Source organism: Rutidosis leptorrhynchoides, chromosome 7 (genome assembly GCF_046630445.1).
Source record: "Rutidosis leptorrhynchoides isolate AG116_Rl617_1_P2 chromosome 7, CSIRO_AGI_Rlap_v1, whole genome shotgun sequence".
NCBI lineage: Eukaryota > Viridiplantae > Streptophyta > Magnoliopsida > Asterales > Asteraceae > Rutidosis > Rutidosis leptorrhynchoides.
Window position 1 is genome coordinate 218,723,791 of NC_092339.1, and position 22,041 is coordinate 218,745,831.

General features: G+C 31.2%; 1 protein-coding gene across 1 annotated transcript in view; it reads left to right on the top strand.

The window, feature by feature from the left end:
- The window catches only part of LOC139859879 (protein VAC14 homolog), a 166,972-nt gene that overhangs the window by 143,716 nt on the left and 1,215 nt on the right, over window positions 1–22,041 (top strand). Inside the window, exons 6-19 of the mRNA XM_071848651.1 lie at window positions 12,452–12,541; window positions 12,641–12,760; window positions 12,872–12,900; window positions 13,014–13,156; window positions 13,299–13,393; window positions 13,621–13,707; window positions 13,784–13,891; window positions 14,012–14,103; window positions 14,323–14,404; window positions 16,926–16,991; window positions 17,113–17,228; window positions 17,392–17,512; window positions 17,637–17,800; window positions 17,844–17,970. Coding sequence (XP_071704752.1) covers window positions 12,452–12,541; window positions 12,641–12,760; window positions 12,872–12,900; window positions 13,014–13,156; window positions 13,299–13,393; window positions 13,621–13,707; window positions 13,784–13,891; window positions 14,012–14,103; window positions 14,323–14,404; window positions 16,926–16,991; window positions 17,113–17,228; window positions 17,392–17,512; window positions 17,637–17,800; window positions 17,844–17,970 — 1,440 coding nt within the window. The remainder of the gene's footprint in view (window positions 1–12,451; window positions 12,542–12,640; window positions 12,761–12,871; window positions 12,901–13,013; window positions 13,157–13,298; window positions 13,394–13,620; window positions 13,708–13,783; window positions 13,892–14,011; window positions 14,104–14,322; window positions 14,405–16,925; window positions 16,992–17,112; window positions 17,229–17,391; window positions 17,513–17,636; window positions 17,801–17,843; window positions 17,971–22,041) is intronic.

Sequence of the window (22,041 nt, forward strand, 5' to 3'; positions counted from 1 at the left end):
CTGAGAATACATGCGCTGCTTTTATAAATGCTTTACGAAATAGACACAAGTATTCGAAACTACATTCTATGGTTGGATTATCTAATCGAATATGCCCTTTTTATTAAGTCTGGTAATCTAAGAATTAGGGAACAGACACCCTAATTGACGCGAACTCTAAAGATAGATCTATCGGGCCCAACAAGCCCCATCCAAAGTACCGGATGCTTTAGTTCTTCGAAATTTATATCATTTCCGAAGGAGGATCCCAAAATGATGGGGATATTCTTATATGCATATTGTGAATGTCGGTTATCAGGTGTTCAATCCATATGAATGATATTTTTGTCTCTATGCATGGGACGTATGTTTATGAGAAATGGAATTATGAAATCTTTTGGTCTATTAAAATGATGGAAATGATTATTTATGTTAAACCAATGAACTCACCAACCTTTTGGTTGACACTTTAAAGCATGTTTATTCTCAGGTATGAAAGAAATCTTCCGCTGTGCATTTGCTCATTTTAAGGACATTACTTGGAGTCGATCATTGCTCTGGAATCAAATGTTGATGACTTCGTCCAGTTGGATTAGGACGGGGCATTTTAGTTGGTATCAGAGCGGTGGTCTTAGTGAACTGGGTCTGCATTAGTGTGTCTAACTGGTAGTCGTTAGGATGCATTAGTGAGTCTGGACTTCGACCGTGTCTACATGTCAAAAGTTTTGCTTATCATTTCGTGTTGAAAATTACCTGCTTATCATTCTTAGTCTAGACACATCTTATTGCGTTAACTGCATGATTAGTGTATAGACAAAAATTCATATCTTAGCATATCTGCTAATTCATATCTTAGCGTATCTGTTATTGTAAACTTCGCCTGACAGCTTCCGTAGATTCCTCCGTAACTTATAGGATTTTAGTACTATATATGCATATGTAAACTATGTATTGCAGGGTACTAATCTACATCCTATAATATATTCCTTATTGAAAATCCTTCATCTGATCGTACGAGATGAATCCCTCAACCAGTTTGAGTCCCTCGGATTCCGACAACTATTCCGATAGTTATCCCGACAGTTATTCCAAATGGATAGTCATCTAAGCTCCGGAAACAACGTCACCAGAATGAAGCAACCAATCATCCATCCCCAATTCATCTGATGGATTCGTAGTCGACCTAATCAATGGAGACGAGAAGAAAGCGATCCTTTCCACCAACCAAATTCACCTTTTGACGAAGAACCTGAAACACTTACCGGTGAACCTATTAGAAACACCACTTTCACTCTCATTTCCCGAATATCTCGCCACGAACATATCATATCTCATATTCTAAACTTTATTCATTCACTTGTTCCTACCGATAATTATTCCGGAGTAATAAGCCAACGAGCTTCGCGCACGAGTTGTAGCCTTGAAAATTATGGTGCAAAATGTACCAGCTTCAGCAACATTACCGGCACCAACAATACCACCAACAACAATATCCGCATCCCACACCTCAATATCACAATCTGTTCCACGAACATCAACATCATACGCACCATGGACACCAAGGAGTACCAACAGCAATTAACAATGAAGTATTGAACCATAACTTCATTAATATTCTGCGAAGAATATGTGGATCCTAATAGTTTTAGAGATTACTTATTCTAGCTCAAATCGAAATCAAATGAGTCTAATATTATATCGACTCATTAAATCCATGATTACATCTGAATAAAATATATATGTATATATATTTTCATAAAGATTGTGATTGAAAATTCTTTCGTACAAACTGTTAATGATGAAAATACTTTAACGGGTAGGTAATTTCCGAGGAATACTTAAGTTTTCACATTAATAAGTTACACTGTACATTCTTCAATTCAGATTCAGCAGTCATTAACAACACTGCTCAAATTCACACATATACGTATCTGTTCACCAAAGAACAACTATTTTCATCCAAGTTCAATTTCATATTTGGATTTTGACCTATCAGAATCCAACAAGTGGCATAATGAAGAAAATATTTGACGGAATAAAATTTGTTAGAAACAAACAAATTAACTATGAGAAATTTTGTTAAGAATCCACGCTAACAAAATCCTAGCTAACAGTTCCTAGCTAACTGTGGATTAATCAACTGAGGACTACCAATAGTGGATAATTAAAATGAATTAAAATATTGATTATAACATATGAAACTAAACAATACTTCAAGTTTGCCACTTGATTTCATCTTAAACCTCATTTATATCTTGACGATTACAATCTGCGACTCAAACCTTTCATAATTCTTGAAAACACCTCAATCGAGAGGATGAACCAACCGAACTTCATCTACGGAAGGAAAAATTTATGCATATAGTTATGCACCTGAGAAACTCTCGACAATTGAGTAAAAGTTTAACACGTAGCCGCATCAGATCCTTTGGCATTTATTAGCAAAAATAACTTTGCGATCCCTTTTCAAAGTAGCCAATTTTGTCACAGCTCCAGCAAGTCAACTTTGACTTGTCACTCGAAGTAGTCTTACTATAATCCTGATATATACGATTACCCTTTTGATACCGGAGAATTCTTTTATATTCCACTATATTACCAGTAGATGTACCAGCAACCTCGTTGCTTCTTGGCATAAATCTCTCTGACAAATCGTTATATTTATTCATTGAAACCCTATCATATAATCATCCGCATCATGTAACAAGAACTGCAATACCAATTACCGGGAATCAGCAATCAGTACTTTGAAAACTCACAGCATATCTACATCAACAGTTATACGTATGACATTTATCTCTAAGAATTATGATCTCTCATTCTGAAATTCTGAAAAGCACTCAGTCACAAATCAATATTCTGAATGTTGAAAAAGCTGAATAAAGCAGCAGCAGAAACCATAGACAACCGTAAACGACCTTAGTCATCGGAAGTTTGATGATAAAGAATAATATGTTGAAAAAGCTCAGAAATGTTGGAACTGGAAAACGGATAGAGTTAACCATGAAGGAGACCAATGACAAATGCAGGGACCATACCCTATATTCAAAGAATCCAAATAATTCTGGATCCGTTGAAATCTTTAGAGAATATCTTGCTCCGAATTCATGTTAAAATTTTACGGAAAATCTTTCTTTACCAACCATCGAACTTAGAAATTCCAAAATATCATCATCAATATCTTCGATATTTCTGAGGATATTTTCATAAATATTCTCGTTCGAAATTATATACCTCTTCGTACTTCCTGTGTGTCATTATATTGGAAACATTCAATAGAAAATCTAGTACCGAAAAGCGGATTATGCAAAACTATGAAGGAAGCCGTGGACAAATCACAAAGAATAAGTTTGACTTCAAAGAATCTAAATGATTCTGTTGCTGATGAAATCTTTAGCGAATACCTTGCTTCCGAATCTAAACCCTTACGGATAAATTTTCTTCACCATCCTTCGATATTAGAAATTCCAAGATATCATAGTATCTTTCATTTTAAATATCCTCCATATTTCTGAAGATATTTTCATAACTATTCTTATCTGAAATCATTAATCTCTTCGTGCTATCATTGTTACATCATATAGAAACTGTTAGTTTCTATATTCTGTAAACTTTCGAGCTTAAAAGATGAATGTTATTGAAGTAATGTTGGGAACTGATGCATGAGTTAGTATAATATAGTGACACTTGATCAACGTGATTATATTACAATAAGTCATGCTGAGTTTCTAATGAAACGTGATGATTCACAGACTCTAACGTCATCATGTGTCATGTTACATAACTCTTTCATTCTACTTAACTTCTGAACATATCAAGAAAAATATATTCTTGATAAGTTATATTCTCAGTGATTCAGGTAATTTGACAAAACAAATCGTGCTACTACCTTTCCTTTCTACCTTGTATACTATGATAATTCGAAACTCCGTACTTACGAATTCTGGATCGTTGCTCACTTTACTAGAGGTCGGGAGGATAATAAAAAGGCAAAGAGCTACGAAATATAAGAGAAAATATAAAGCCCAATAATAACACGGAGGTTACAAACCATGGATATTAATACGAATAGCAGTATAAAGACACAGTAGAATTAAGAATAGTATCCCCCCAAGATAATAGTAGAAGTAAATATATTTTCTGGTGGAAGATCGAAAGGAAGGATGGCAGAAATAATAAATGGGAAAATATTAGGGATTAAAACTGGACTAAGCATTTTCCCAATCTTTTGGATGTATGAACTAAGAAAGAAAGTATAGAAATGGTGAGAATAATGGAACGGAGGAGTTTAATTTATAATGGAAATATCAGACAGAGCAATCGAGGCAGATCACCGTATTTAATTATAGAGATCTTAATCTCCTTATTCGCCGAAGAATCAAATCTCTCAGATTTTGAAGATTTATTTAAATCCCTTGAATTCTGGAATTCAACCAAGGCAACGTCAACAGCTAAGACGCACCTTATTTTCTAAATTCAACCCTGTTTACGTCAAAAGCTAAGGAAAACTTTATTTTCTTCAATTCACTCTTTTGCGATAGCTTCATTCGTATTCTTAGAATAATCGAATTATTTTAGCATTATTATTCAATGCTGATAAACCTCTGATTATCAACTCATATTCGTCATGAAAACATTTTTTACTGTTAGCCATGACCACCTCACTCAAATTTCGGGACGAAATTTCTTTAACGGGTAGGTACTGTGATGACCCGGGAATTTCCGACCAAATTTAAACTTAATCTTTATAAGATTTCGATACGATAAGCAAAGTCTGTAATATTGAGTCTTAAAAAGTTTTGGAATTATATTCATGAAATCTATTACCCTTTGACTATTTCTGACGATTCTCGAAGTAAAAATAAATAATAGTATATATATAATAATTTGGGATAATAAAATACAATTTAATCATTTGAATTTAATTACTTAATTTCATACATAAAAATTATTAAGTTGTTACTAAAATAAGATTCCTATATTATAAGGTTTGATTATTAAATATTCAATGTATGATATTATATATCAGTAATACAAAGTATTAATATTATTAATAATATCATTTAAGAACATGATTATAACTATTAGTGTTATTAACCTAAAGATTGTTAATTTTAAGAAATTATTATTGATAGTAGTATTATGTTATTATTATTAATAATAATCAGTATTTTATTATTTAATAATAATAGAATTAGTTTTATAAAAAAATTAAGTTTATAGATAAAAGAACATCGAAACTGGAAACCAGCATCTGTGCATATCATTGTACTCTAACTATTGCTGATTGAAGTAAATCGTACAATCAGAAACTTTAACAAATGGATGGATCCAAAAATCGGTTTAACATCTCTTTCAATTCTTTTTATTTAGTATATTTTTGTCCTTGATAAATCCTCTCTGTCGACCATTAACGATTATTGATGTAAATGATTAAATTCAGTAATAAATAATATCAGATGACCTCACGTACATCTATCATATACAAACGTTCTCCTTTACAGTTTAAATTCGTGAAAATTTTCTTTAGAAAACAGAAAAATATAGGTAGATAAAATATATACATATACATACACTCCTTGATCAATCACCTTCAACCATCATAACAACCATCGACAACCACCATGCTCGATTCAATATATTCGGTTATTATCACCACTTCAACACCATACATCGACAACTACAACTCTTCAAGCCAACAAACACTCATCGTGAATCATCGTGAATTATAGTTGTTGTTGCCATGTTTCTGTTTTGCAACCCTCCATGAAACCCACAAAACCGCTACTATTTGCAGCTGGAAAATACCAAACAAAACGTCACCTTTAGTTCATTAACCCCATTTAAACAACCTGCATTTTCTTTTCTTCTTCGAAAGATAACACAAACCCATTAAAACCAAACCGTCACCTGCTACCCTATTTACGTGTTCTTGTTTTATTTATTGATCGAAAACAACCACACCTTCAAGATTCTCTGTTTATGACAAACACCATCCTAAACGTTGCTTCTTTATTACTGTTCAAATGAAACTGCTACAAAGTCACAATTACTATGCTGCTGCTATCACCCTTTTCGATTGGATCACAACCACAAAGAACATTTATAAAACGAGAATGGTTGAACGTGTTTTATGTTTTGTCAACATGGTGAAGTGGTGTAATATACTTGGCATTTAAATAGGTTGGTGGGACAATAAACATCATGGCCGATACCCTTTTTATCAATTAACCTGTTTGATTAATTTAAACAAAAAGGGGTGACAGGTATGAGAAGGTGGCTACCGATTATATTGTGTTAGGTTGCTGTCCACTTGGTCTTCGGCCAAGTAAACCATGAGTAGTATTTTTTCTTTATTATTTCTCCCTCTATATTCGGTATAGTGGATGGATTGATGATCAAGTGGGGAATGGTATTATGATATTGGTCAAGCATGCTAGACAAGGAGACAAGACAACACAAAGTAGGTATTGTGACATACTTTTCGGTTTAAAAAAAAAACGATTGGTGGAGCACTCAATGATAATCTAAAGTATCCAATGCACCATGAATTGTTTTAAAACCATTTTATTAAAAGCTGTAAGAACCGAATCCTTGTTTCCAAACTGGGTCGTGTTACTTCTTCTAAACAAGGATCCAACTTCTTTATTTTAGTTGGGCCGATTTCAAGCTGGATCACGATGAAGACGATGGAATGGTGATAGGATGTTTAAACTGCTGCTACTGCTGTCGTGTTTGTTTCCTTTTTCCTTTTTATCTGTGTCGACTCTTGCCTTGTGAATATCGGACACCGAATTTCCTTGTTTTGGATATTGGGCTGCCATGTTTACAGATTTCAATTGGGCCGAAATTTGTTGTTGGACTGGGAACTTGTTTCATGTTTGGGCCATAGCCAAATCTCAATTGTTTTCTCTTTTAATTGAGGCCCAAACCTCCTGCTGCTGCTAATTTTATACGCTATATGTTCATGTTCCAAGTAAATGAAAGATGATGGTGTACAGTATTCGTAAATTTATAATGATGGTTGTTAAGTTAATGATTATGATGATTGGATTCATTGTAATGAAATTGTGATGCTCAATATACACGATGATGAAGACGGGTTAAATAATCTAGGTAAACTAAATAAGACAGAAAAACAAGGATAGCATAATGGTTTATGTGTGTTTGCGAGGAGCGAAAGGTCGTGGGTTCGAGCCCGGGCAGAGGCGGTTTTCTAATTTTTTTTTTTAGAAAGCTTATACTAAGGTAGTATTTTCTTATTATTACTATTATTGTTATTGTTGATATTATTATTTTTATCATCATCATTATTATTATTATTATACTTTCAAATTTAATTATTATTATTATTATTATTATTATTATTATTATTATTAGTAATTATTATGAATAAAGTTATTATTATTATTATTATTATTATTATTATTATTATTATTATTATTATTATTATTATTATTATTATTATTATTATTATTATTATTATTATTATTATTATTATTATTATAATTATTATTAACCTATGTATCATTAAATAAATATTAGAGTTATTAATATTATTGTAACATGTGTATTATTATAAAGATAACCATTATTATTATTATTAACATTTTTAACGTAATTATTATTATAAATTTTGTCATTCAAGTATTGGTATCACTTTTAGTACTACTATTATTATTATTATTAATAACATAAGTATTATCATTATTAAACTTACTATCATCATCCTTACAAAAATTATTATTTTGTTATCATCAAAACAATCAATAATATCATAAATAGATACTTTTATATCAAAATACATTAAGCTATACTTTACTTATTAAAAAGATATTAGTTAAACTATATTAAGTAATATATATAAATATATATATACTAAACCTTATTAAACAGTTTTTATTATTAATGATATGTAATAGCTATATAAAACATATAAACTAAGTATATTAAATTTATCTAAATAACATATAGTATAATTAGTATATTATTAATAACAACATATATATATATATATATATATATATATATATATATATATATATATATATATATATAATTATTCAATTACGATTATATATTTTAATATATATAAATATATATGAATAATATAGGTTCGTGAATCCAAGGCCAACCTTGCATTGTTCAGTTTCGTCATATGTATTTTTACTACAAAATACATTAGTTGAGTTTCATTACTCCCTTTTTAATTGCTTTTGCATTATATATTTTTGGGACTGAGAATACATGCGCTGCTTTTATAAATGCTTTACGAAATAGACACAAGTATTCGAAACTACATTCTATGGTTGGATTATCTAATCGAATATGCCCTTTTTATTAAGTCTGGTAATCTAAGAATTAGGGAACAGACACCCTAATTGACGCGAACTCTAAAGATAGATCTATCGGGCCCAACAAGCCCCATCCAAAGTACCGGATGCTTTAGTACTTCGAAATTTATATCATGTCCGAAGGAGGATCCCAGAATGATGGGGATATTCTTATATGCATATTGTGAATGTCGGTTACCAGGTGTTCAATCCATATGAATGATATTATTGTCTCTATGCATGGGACGTATGTTTATGAGAAATGGAATTATGAAATCTTGTGGTCTATTAAAATGATGGAAATGATTATTTATGTTAAACCAATGAACTCACCAACCTTTTGGTTGACACTTTAAAGCATGTTTATTCTCAGTTATGAAAGAAATCTTCCGCTGTGCATTTGCTCATTTTAAGGACATTACTTGGAGTCGATCATTGCTCTGGAATCAAATGTTGATGACTTCGTCCAGATGGATTAGGACGGGGCATTTCATTGGTTAACCATATTGAGATTGTTGTTTGTTTAGCATATAAAATATATTGAGTTGAGTATATGCTAATGAAGTGGTGTGATAATGTACGACTTGTTAGTGTTACGGGTATGTTGACATGCTAATTGAGTTACAAGTTCGTATGAGGTATTTGGTATTGTGATTGCAAATGGATAGGTTATATATATGTATGTATAATTGTTGCACTCACTAAGCATTGCTTACCCTCTCGTTGTTTACCATTTTATAGGTTCCGGCTTGGACAAGGGTAAGGGCATACGGTTGGATTAGTTGTCTCCCTTTTGTGTTGACAGGGGATGCTTTTGGGATAGCTTTTGAAGTGGCCGAACGTTTTGGGTAGTTTAGCCCCAAACCATGCTCGAGTGTCGTTTGGATTATAAACTATCATTTGTTGTTGGTCAAACTTGTATCACATTCGTTAATGGCCTTTGTGCCTTTTTGTAAACATTAAACTCGTAGTATGTTTTAACGAATCGTGTGGAATGGGTTACATATTTAATTGGCGCGTAAATGTGTATTATATTTAAAAAAAAAATATTTATCGTACGGAGTACGGGTTGGGTTGTTTCATGATCACACGTAATCTTGAGTAAAGGCGAATATCATTGTATCCTCTGACCTGAGATACATATTGGGTTTGGATATTTACCAAGTATTGTGCCTTGATTCTTTCCTTCGCTATTCTGAAATATGGTAGTTCATAAGGAAGAGCTCAGGTATAATGCAAGGTGTATAATTAGGACGTATGTAGTCAAGATGGAATTTGTCCCTCTTATTCGTTGAGAGTCAGATGTCTAAGGCCTGATAAAGTTTAATCTAGAAGAGAGTGATCACTCTGTATCTCTTGGATTTAACATGACATCAAGGATGAAAGGATATAATGAAAAGATTCACCTAATCATATTCGAGATGGGAACTCGAAAGGGATGATGTTATTGAATGGCACAAAGTCATAATATATTGGGGGTGATGGATAGTCGTTAGGTGGTATACATCACTTGCATTAATTTCTTATGTTTCTCGTGCAAGTGGGAGATTGAAGGTTTTTCTTATGCCCGAGAGACATATTAAATTAATGTGGCTAATATGTTATGACCCAAGTCGGGTCATACCCAATAACAAGCTTACCGACACTTTATATGTATTTAATCTCAACGGTTGGATCGTTAAATAAATACGTGACACTTGAACTTTAGAAAATCGGTTTTCTAAAATATTATCACTTGGGATAAATTATTTGGATAATTTATATTTAATTATTTATAGGTTTAAATAATTATATTGTGTTATATTTTATAAAAGGTTTATAAAATAAGCAAGTAACTTAATAAAATACATGGTTTATATATATATATATATATATATATATATATATATATATATATATATATATATATATATAACAAGTTTATATATATATATATATATATATATATATATATATATATATATATATATATATATATATATATATATATATTAAGACATTGTTATTTTATTAAAGATGGGCAGAATTTTGTGTCTCCAAGGATTACAAACCCATGCCAATTTTGTTACTTTTAATACAATATTCCTTATGTACATGCAAGGGTCTTAAAATCAAGGTTTGACTCAAGTTATACATGACATAAGAGATCAAAAAAACTGCAATTCGGCTCTCTTCTTTTGTGTATTCTGGCCGAACTGTTTTAAGGGTAAAAGGAGAGCATTTTGCTTGTAAAAATCAAGTGATTAAGTGTTCTAAATCCTAACCAATTTAAAGGTTGTGTTGGTGCATCAAAAGCTTGGGATATTACACACTTGAGGCTTCAAGTTAGAGGCTATTTCCCATCATCTTCATCATCATTTTCTGCTGTCCAATTCAGCCCTCAATTCATCATTGAGGAGGTATAATCTTCTTCCTTTATTGTTATATGTAAGCATATGTTCATGACTTGATATTAACATGGAATTCAAATTAAATGATTTTAACATATAAACTTGTTTTCTTAAAGTTTATGCTTCCGCTTGCTACAACTATCATACAATTGGTTTTATGATTATGTTAACATTAAGAACATGTTTTAATGTTGAATTCCATCAGGAGGGAGTATTATTTTTTTTTATTATTGTTGTTATTAATTATTATTATAATTTTCGATCTAGTATTGGGTGATGAACATCAACTAAATGTTGCATTCTATAGTTTATGTTGAAGATTTATTGTGTATAGTTATAGTTATTTAGGCGTTGTAAGAGTAATTAGTTGGTACCATGGTGTATAGTTGTTGGGTAATTTTTGCTTCTTCCAATACCATGATGATGAATGATTGTAATTGTTTGCTATTGATCTTGTGTTCATGCATGAATTGCTGTCATATGCTAGTGAGAATCTTACACATCAAAACCATCATTTTTCACCCTAACATACTCATGCTGTCCACGTCCAGAATATTAAGCCAAGTTTCCATTTTATCCTAAATTTCACTTATCTGAAACAGAAATTGCAATGGCATGTATTGTAGTTCTTTTTGAAAGGTTTAATAGAACATTCATCTAACTCTATTTGCAATTGCTGTAGAGTCTTAATATGAATTGTGTCTTTGTGGACAGTTTTCATCAAAGTAGCTAATCTAATTCGATTTAAATTTTTAACAGAAAATATTGATGCTTTGAGCCTCTGAAACATCTGTGCACTACCTTTACGGGCTTTATAACTTTGTTGCCAGATTTTCATCTGTCTGAAACACGTATATGAAGTCTTTTTGAAGAAACTATACCGCCTATTTCTCAACTAACGTGATGTACAAGTTTTGTTATGACATGGCTTCTTGGGTCTATTTTAAAGTGTGCATCAAATGTACGTACTATTTTGGATTGATTAACCACGTTAGTTGCTTTTCATTGTGATACACATCAGACAATTGTTAAGAAACTTTTAGTAGTGTTTTTATTTTAATTGTGGATTATTAGTTAAGCTTTATTGTTAAGAAGAAAATATTATTAGAACATATTTTATATTTAATGAGGGAGAGTTTTAGGGAATAAGGTAAGTAAATTTTATAAATAGGGCTTTGCTGATGGTAAATGATTCTATGCTGAATATTGATTGTCAGTTTCATATCATTGGGTGAGTTGATTTACCTCTTGAAAGTGAACCATAGGTGAGCATTTCAACATTGATTATTTTATATATTTATTGGTTTTTTTTTTATCTCATTACTCGAGCTTGCCATTGCATTAAGATTACCGGTATGTTATGGTTTTACTACTTCCTGCCTGACGCTACACTTTTGGTTGTCTCATAATTTGATTTGTGATATTTATCAAGAGGTCAATACTGCAGCTTCTGCTCTAGCATAGGCCTAATTTCTCTGAGTTGCTTTCTGTTTGTTTCTTTCATTTATTGATCTCAATTTGGATCTGTTTGTATATAATATATTGTTTGTTTTTACGCCATAAAATGAGCAATGCTTTCAGAAAAACATATGTCATGCAACTTAATAATAATAATAAAAATACTAGATTTCATATCTCTTTCATGTTGTAACATTTCATTGATTGATTTGGACTTACCATCATAAGTTAATTGGTTAATTTTTTTGTACTAAAAGTCTTTGATATTCTCATAATACTACAATCTGCCAGCAAATTCTACCGCCAGTGATAAACTCTTTTTCCGATCAAGATAGCAGAGTTCGGTACTATGCTTGTGAAGCTCTGTACAACATTGCAAAGGTGCGGAGGAGGATTTTGGACTCAATCGATGTAAAAAAAAAAAAACTAACAATTTCGACTTATCATCATCATAATCTCATCACTTGTTTTGCATTGCAGATAGTGAGAGGAAAATTCATATTTCACTTCAACAACATCTTTGATGCATTGTGTAAGCTTTCAGCAGATTCAGATCCGAATGTTCAAAGTGCTGCCCATCTTTTAGATAGACTAGTCAAGGCAAGTATTTTTTTTATTTTTTTTATTTTTTCAATATGTTATTGGTGTTGCTCATGTCATATGCATGTGGTACTAATTTCTGAGGTGCGGTTTCATTTAATGGTGGAACAGGACATTGTGACAGAAAGTGATCAGTTCAGGTGACCACCTATTTATTTATTTATTTATTTATTTTCGTTATGGTTCTAGATGCTACTTTAAATCTGTGTGCAATATGTAATTCCTGGTGGGTTTGTGTTTATTATTATATTAGCATTGATGAATTTATACCGTTGTTGAGAGAGCGTATGAATGTGTTGAATCCTTATGTCCGCCAGTTTTTGGTGGGATGGATCACGGTATTGGACAGTGTTCCAGAAATAGATATGCTAGCCTTTATTCCTGATTTCCTTGATGGTAAATAATACTAGTACTAGTAGTATAGTATTTAATTTTGAATGAAAATTAATTAATAATTAATTAATTGGCATGTTTTATTATATGTTCTCTATAACAGACCAGTATGAACTTACTTCACTGATATTATGATCTCTCTCAGGGTTGTTTAATATGTTAAGTGATTCAAGTCATGAAATTCGGAAGCAAGCTGATTCAGCACTTTCAGAGTTCCTTCAAGAGATTAAGAACTCCTCTGTAAGACCACATTATTATTTCTTCTGTCTCCTCATTTTCTTTTTCTTTAGTAATGGAAGTTGATGGTGGGTGTGCATACAAAAAATGATGAAATTTTTATTGATTACTGTTCTAAGGAACTATATTATACAGTCTCTTCTATTTTCGACATTAGTAGCTTCCATTATTATTATTATTATTTTTTTTTTTTAAATTTCTAAGTCTAGCAAATCCTACTACTCTTGAAGTCTGTAGACTATGGTCGGATGGCTGAAATACTTGTACAAAGAGCAGCATCCCCTGATGAATTTACTCGCTGGACTGCAGTAACTTGGGTGAGGAGGACACCTATTCAATTTGTACTATTATTTATGCTTCTTTAAGTGTTGATCATAAATATATTTTATCCAGATAAATGAGTTTGTAAAACTCGGTGGTGACCAGTTTCTACCTTACTATCCTGATATATTGGGAGCTATTTTGCCTTGCATAGCTGACAAAGAGGAGAAAATAAGAGTTGTAAGTTTGTGTTTCCTTAGTTAGGTCCCACCCAGATTTCTTTATTTTACTGCTTTCCTTATATTCAGTATGTTGTTCAATATATATTTGATATTTGTTATAGTAAGTCGTGAATGTTAGGTAGCCCATGAAACAAACGAAGAGCTTCGTGCAATCCAAGCTGATCCTGCTCAAGGCTTTGATGTTGGAGCGATCCTCTCCGTTGTAACAAGGTATATTTCAGGAGTCAGGTTCTAATAATATTAATAATTTTATATCGGTAATAATATTAATATCTAATATCTAATTACCATATTATAATATTATATTTACATTAAATGGAGTGCTGTGACTGGATTGTTTGGAAATGCCTATTTTATATATGGTAGACCTGTTTTAGAATGTAATGGATTTGTTCATGACATATCTTTTTTATCCTCTCAACCTGTCAGGATGTTATCTAGTGAGCACGAGGCTACTCGAATTGGATCATTGCACTGGATTTCAACCCTTTTGAATAGGCACCGTCCGGAGGTAAAATTGGATTATCATACTATGGGGCTATTAATTTACAGTCTGATACCATCTTATTTTTTGTTTATTAGTTTGGACTAGTTGATAAATCTGGGTAACTGCCAGATTTATAAATTTCAAATACTTTTTATAAGACATATTTTGTTAGTTATTGATAGATTTTTGGTACACATTATAAGAAATTGAAGTTGTAGGTTATTCGTATATGCCCAAGGGTATAAATTGTGTATGTTGATTTATAAAGGGAATAAATTGAATATTTTATTTGTTTTTGTTTTCTATAAATAAAACGATGACGATGCTATTAATAATTTTAGACAAAATTACTCCCGTCGTCCTTGAACATATAGGGAAATCATACGCGTCGTCCTCAAAGTTTTTTTTTTCGTTCGTCGTCACTAAACTTGCATTTTATAACGTACGTTGTCCTTCTGTTAACTGTCCGTCTCTTTCTCCGTTAACCTTCAGCATGTGCCAAACATGTGAGGGCAATTTTGTCATTTTATCTCTTTATAGTACAGGGACAACCAATGTAATTTTGTGTTTCTTCTTTTATCTTCATCTTCATCCCCAATATTAAACAAACCCTAATTTTTTCAACATTTTATTTCTTTAAACTTTTTTCCTTCTTCACAGAATCTATCCAAAATCATGAGCAAATAATTCTATCACCAATATGTTCAAATCTACATCACAAAATCAAAAATTACTAATTAAAATCTACTTCACATCAGTGTACTAATTTCAGCACAATTACTAATTCACATCAGTGTACTAATTCAAATTACTAATTCAAATTCACATCATCATCATCATCATTTATGATTCTCACCTCGATTTAAGATCAGAAAACGTTCCTAATCAGAATCCTAGGCTTCGTGTATCATCATAACAGAAAAGCAAGAACAAAAATTATAAGATCATCATCTTCGTAGTTCATAGTTCATCGACATCTTCAAACCGATTTAAGCGTCCATCATTGAGAGGATGTAAATTGAAACGAAGCTTAGATTTGTGATCTAGAACCATAACCGAACACTCGAAGATCTTTAGTATCAATTAACAGTTTCAGATTCACCTCGATCTAGATCGTGTTCATCACTAACCGAAACTACAAACGGCTTAGGTGCTCGGAACGATTCAGGAACTTTTGGCGAAAAGTAAAATTGCAATTATGTCAAGATTCATATCGTGATTCTTTCTGGAAAATTACAGATTCTAATTGTTTCGTATGATGATGAATTTGAAGGTCAAAGATATATGATAAAAAGTCAAACGAACTGGATTTGATCAAATTCAAGTTTAATATGATGTTTCAGGTTTGTTTGATGGTGATCGAGTGTTCCTATGACTATTCGAAGCAACTTTGATGAAGAAATTGTGGATTAAAAACAACTGAATCATGAAATTCAATTTTTGTGTGCGGTGGTGGAATACGATTTTGCGGTGGTGGTGGTTTACGATTGCGGTGTGGTTGTGTAACCCATTTAGGATAGGATTTTAAGGCTTACCCTTACGTGTTCAAAGATCCTCCGTACATAACAAATAATTAATTAAGAGAAAAGAAAAGAAAAAAAATGAAAAATGAAAAATGAAAAGAAAATATAAATTAAATTATCTAAGGGGAAAAAAAACAAAATTACATTGGTCGTCCCTGTATATAAAAGAGATAAAATGACAAAATTGCCCTCACATGTTTGGCACATGCTGAAGGTTAACGGAAGAAAGAGACGGACAGTTAACAGAAGGACTACGTACGTTATAAAATGCAAGTTTAGTGACGACGAACGCAAAAAAAAAACTTTGAGGACGACGCGTATGATTTTACTATATGTTCAAGGACGACGGGAGTAATTTTGTCATAATTTTATTGCTAAAGTTGAAGATTATGATCATATGTCGTTATTCTTTTACTTTTTTAGTATTTAGATTTATATTAAATTAGAATTAGATTAGATTCAGATTTAGACTTAAATTCGTAACAGAGTGAAAATACCCTTAATACATGAAAAAGCTTATAAAATGTCCAAGTAGTTTATCAACAATTTAGTCTATACGAGGCTTGGTGATTATTAATGTTTATACCAGTAAATTGTTAAAGAAAGTGATGCATCAGGAAAAGGTATCTGCTTCACCAGTAAGCGGTCCAAAGTAGTTTTTGAATGACTTGATCAACAAAAATTTTCTTTAATGGCTTTCTCAACAATTGTTATAAACTTCTTGGGGTTTTCTGACATTAATTAATTGAAATATATCTAAAAATTGTGATTTTCTCTTTAGTATATATTGTTCTACATCTATATTGCATTTCATGGACTCATTTAGACTCGGCGTACCATTTCACTACTCATATTAAGTTGTTTTGCATTTATTTCTAGTCACTTCCGAATAACCCGACTCCCGATTAGTCTGTGAATAAACGGACAACTTGTTCGAATTTTATAACCCTGCTGAATTTATTAAAGATTAAGGAAGGAAACAGGCTCATACGGGGTCTCATGTATGTATGTATATTATACAGGTCCTATCTTTTCTGAATGATATATTTAACACACTTTTGAAGTCATTATCAGATCCTTCTGACCAGGTAGGTAATCTTTCCTCATGACTTTCTTATCTTATCATCATTTTATTTTCTACATAAAACAATATTTATTTACCTTTTCAATTTATACCTGTTTTATTTATTTTATTACTTTTGTATGTAGGTAGTTCTCCTGGTGCTTGAGGTGCATGCAGCCATAGCGAAAGACCAACATAACTTCTGCCAACTTCTTGTTTTATTGGTTCATAAGTTCCAGACAGATTATGCTCTCCTGGAAAGGTGATCTTCAATCTTCAATCTATATAATATAATAATAATAATAAAATATAATAATATATTATTATATTATATTATATTATATTGTTGTTCTTATTACTTAATTTATTATTATTATTATTTCTTGTTGGATTTATGTGCTGAAGCTTTTTGTTTGTGCCTTCAGGCGTGGGGCCTTGATTGTTCGCCGACTATGCGTGCTTTTAGAATCCGAAAGAGTTTACCGGGAGCTCTCCAAGATTCTCGAGGGAGAAGCAGACCTCAATTTTGCATCTACAATGGTTGAGGTGTTTTTTTTTTTTTTTTGTTACATTTATATATGACAATCTGACTTACCTACTCTGCTAATCTGCACCTTATAATATATATTTTATTTCAACATATACTTTTTTTTTTCCTACTGTATGTCAGGCTCTAAATTTGATTCTGCTTACGTCTTCTGAGTTGTCTGGCCTACGAGATCTCTTAAAGCTAACGCTAGTTAATGCTGCTGGAAAAGACTTATTTCTTTCGCTGTATGCATCATGGCGCCATTCAGTCATCGCCATAATAAGTCTATGCTTGTTAGCACAGGCAAGGCCTGCGAGTTTGTTATGGTATACTATTCGTATCTGAATATTACCAACATGCAAGTTCTGTCATTCAATGTCTAACAGAGCAGGATGTTCACGTCAGATTCTTGGTTCAGCTCGATAAATTGATACACCTATTAGAGACCCCCATTTTTGCTTATCTTAGGCTGCAGGTTCTTCTTTTTTTTTTTTTTTGAACGGCATGTTAGTTTTTCATCGCACGGTTAGTGGTTAGATCTCATCGCATCGCACGTTCCAGGAGGAAACCGCCACCATCCAAACGGGCAGGTGGGGAAAACCCCCTGGTGAGACTCGAACCCGGGTCTCCTCGAAACCATGCAAGCATGGTTACCAATGAGGCAAAGCCCCATTGGCGGCTGCAGGTTCTTCTTTAGTTGCTTTTATATATTTAAATGTATTTAAATGTTCAACCTCACTAGTTTTGTATTTTTTTGTTGATTTTTGTTATATATATATATATATATATATATATATATATATATATATATATATATATATATATATATATATATATATATATATATATATATATATATTGGTAGGATCGAGAGGGAAGTAACCATTCGGGGGAAGGGGAGAAGAAAAAACTTTTTTTTTCTTTTCGTTTTTTGAAAAAACTTTGTTCACGAACATTATAGATGAGATAAAAATATGAACATTTAGTAGAGACACTTTGTGATAAATGTTTTTATTTTGGCGGGAAAACGCTCGAAGAATTAATATATAACAATTATCGTGTTTTTCGAGCGTATTTTGAGGTTTTAGCTATTGGGGTTTAGATATTAGGGTTTATAGGGTTTAGATATTAGGGTTTAGAAATTTAGGGTTTAGGGTTTAGATTTAGGGTTTAGATTTAGGATTTAGATTGAGTTTTTAACACGAACGGTTTAGAGTTTAGGGTTTAGGGTTTAGGGTTTGGTGTTTTGGATTTATGGAAAAAACTCAAAATACCAAACCCTAAACCCTAAACTCTAAATCGGGCTAAATTTTACTTCACAAAACATGAAGAAAAAAAAACGTTCATATTCTTCTCGAACAATATTATCTTGAATGTTATTTTTGTCGCTCGTTTTCCCGCCTAAATAATAACATTTATCACAAAGTGTCTTTTCTAAATGTTCATATTTTCGTGTGATCTTGATGCCGAAATTTTTTTTTTTCAAAAAAACGAATTTTTTTTTTTTTTGCTTCCCCCGCTTCCCCCCGATTGGTTACTTCTCCATTGATCCTGCCCCTATATATATATATATATACTAGGTTTTAGAGCCCGTGCGTTGCACGGGTAGGTAATTAACCGTGCGAAATCAAGTGAGTTTATCAAACAATTACGGAGTAATTTTTAGAGCTAATATTTTCAATAAAATGATATAATTGATAAAATTATTAAATTGCTAACATTTTATAAAATAATTAGTGTATGGAGCCCGTGCATTACACGGTAGTTAAAAAAATAGTTAAAATCACTTTGCAACTTTGTTGTAAGAGGTTTTAGAGTTCGTGCATTCCACAGTGAATAAAATATTAATTTTTTCAAATAATTATTCTTTTAAGTTTAGGAGCCCGTGATATTAAGAAATTTTAAAATTCATTTTTATTAATTATATTAATTAGTAAATAACTAACTTAGTTATTTAATTAATTTAGTTATAAGGAGTAAATAATAATAATAAATATTTGTAAACTATGTAAATGTAAATTAGTCATACATCATCGTCATCTGTAAAATATGAACTATATATAACACTTTAAGTTTGATTAGTACTCCGTAAATATTTGATTAATTATGTTCGTGAATAAATCACAATATAAGATAAATATATTAATATTAGTGCCTATTTTATAATTGTAAATAATATATATAATCTATACATATAACAATCCATAAATAACTTGCAACTACAATCAAAGAAAAACTTTTGGTTTATATATATATATATATATATATATATATATATATATATATATATATATATATATATATATATATATATATATATATATATATAGGGGTAGGATCAATGGGGAAGTAACCAATCGGTGGGAAGCGGGGGAAAGCAAAGTTTTTTCTTTTTCCTTTTTTTGGAATTTTTTTCAGGCATCAAGATCACACGAAAATATGAACATTTAAAAAAGACACTTCGTGATGAATGTTATTATTTAGGCGGAAAAACGATCGACAAAAATAACATTCAAGATAATATTGATCGTGAAAAATATTAACGTTTTTTTTTTTCTTTCATGTTTTGCGAAGTAAAATTTAGCCCGATTTAGGGTTTAGAGTTTGGCCATAAACCCAAAACCCCAAACCCTAAACACTAAACCGTTCGTGTTATAAACTCAATCTAAATCCTAAATCTAAACCCTAAATTTAAACTCTAAACCCTAAATTTCTAAACCCTAATATCTGAACCCTAAAAACCCTAATATCTAAAACCTCAACATACGCTCGAAAAACACGATAATTGTTATATATTGATTCTTCGAGCGTTTTCCCGCCAAAATAAAAACATTTATCACAAAGTGTCTTTATTAAATGTTCATGTTTTCATCCAATCTATAATGTTCGTGAACAAAGTTTTTCAAAAAACGAAAAAAAAAAATTTGCTTCCCCCCGATTGGTTACTTCCCCCTTGATTATATATATATATATATATATATATATATATATATATATATATATATATATATATATATATATATATATATATATATATAGGGAGAGGATCCAGTGAGAACTTTTTTAGTGTGAGAACTCTAGGAACTCCAAAATACACTTAAATTCGAGCAAAAATACAAAACACGGACGAACAAAAATTTCATAGTCGAGCAAAAAAAATATATTTTTTTTTTCGAAAAAAAATATAGAACACATTTTTGTTCGAATATCAAAATTTTTGTTCGGCTACCTATGTGTTCTACATGTTTGCTTTCGAATTTCAAAAATGTAGAACACATTTTTGTTAGAATATCACAATTTTTGTTCGAATATCAAATTTTTGTTCGTCCTTTTTTTTGTTCGACTTTCTCCATTTTTCTCGACTATCATGTTTTTTGCTCGTCAGTGTCCTATTTTATGCTCGAATATGGAGTTTTTTGCTTGAATTTCCAATTTTTGCTCGAATTTCCAATTTTTGCTCGAATTTCAGTGTATTTTTGAGTTCTCAGGGTTCTCACACAAAAAAATTTCTCATTTGATCCCTCTACTATATATATATATATATATATATATATATATATATATATATATATATATATATATATATATATATATATATATATATATATATATATATATATATATATATATATATATATATATAAAGCACTTTTTTGGGGATGTGGGGGGAAGTAAATTTTTTTCGATTTTTTTTTCACGCATCTAGATCACACGAAAATATGAACATTTAAAAAAGACACTTCGTGATAAATGTTATTATTTTGGCGGGAAAACGCTCGAAGAAAAGAAATAAATGATAACATTCAGTGCACTGAATGTTTTGCTGCTGAGTTTTTTTTAGGGTTTAAAGATTAGGGTTTAGAAATTAGGGTTAAAAATTAGGGTTTAGCTATTAGGGTTTAGAAATTAGGGTTTAGGGTTTAGAAATTAGGGATTAGATTGAATTTAACACGAACGGTTTAGGGTTTAGGGCTTAGGGTTTTGGATTTAGGGACTAAACCCAAAACCCTAAACCCTAAGCCGTAAACCCTAAACCTTAAACTCTAAATCGGGCTAAATCTTGAGAAAAACTTCACATATGCTATAACATTCAGGAATAACATCACACATACTGCATGTTATCAGTGTTTCTCGTTTTCCCGCCAAAATAATAATATCTATCACAAAGTGTCTTTTTTAAATGTTCATATTTTCGTGTGCTCTTAATGTTGGAAAAAAAAAAATTTCGAAGAAAACTTAAAAAAAAAAAAAAAATTTACTTCCCCCTTCCCCAAAAAAGTGCTTCCCTCCCCTATATATATATATATATATATATATATATATATATATATATATATATATATATATATATATATACAACAACAACAAAACCCAATACTACATGAGTAGTGTATGGGGGAGGCGAGATGTAGACAATCCTTCCCTTATCTGAGAATAAAAAACAAGTCATTTCTCCACCCAGAGTGAAAACACTCTCAAAAGTAGAGAAAGTTATCTCTCTCTCTATTCGACGGATAAAGAGATTGCTTCCAAGTGGACCTCCGGC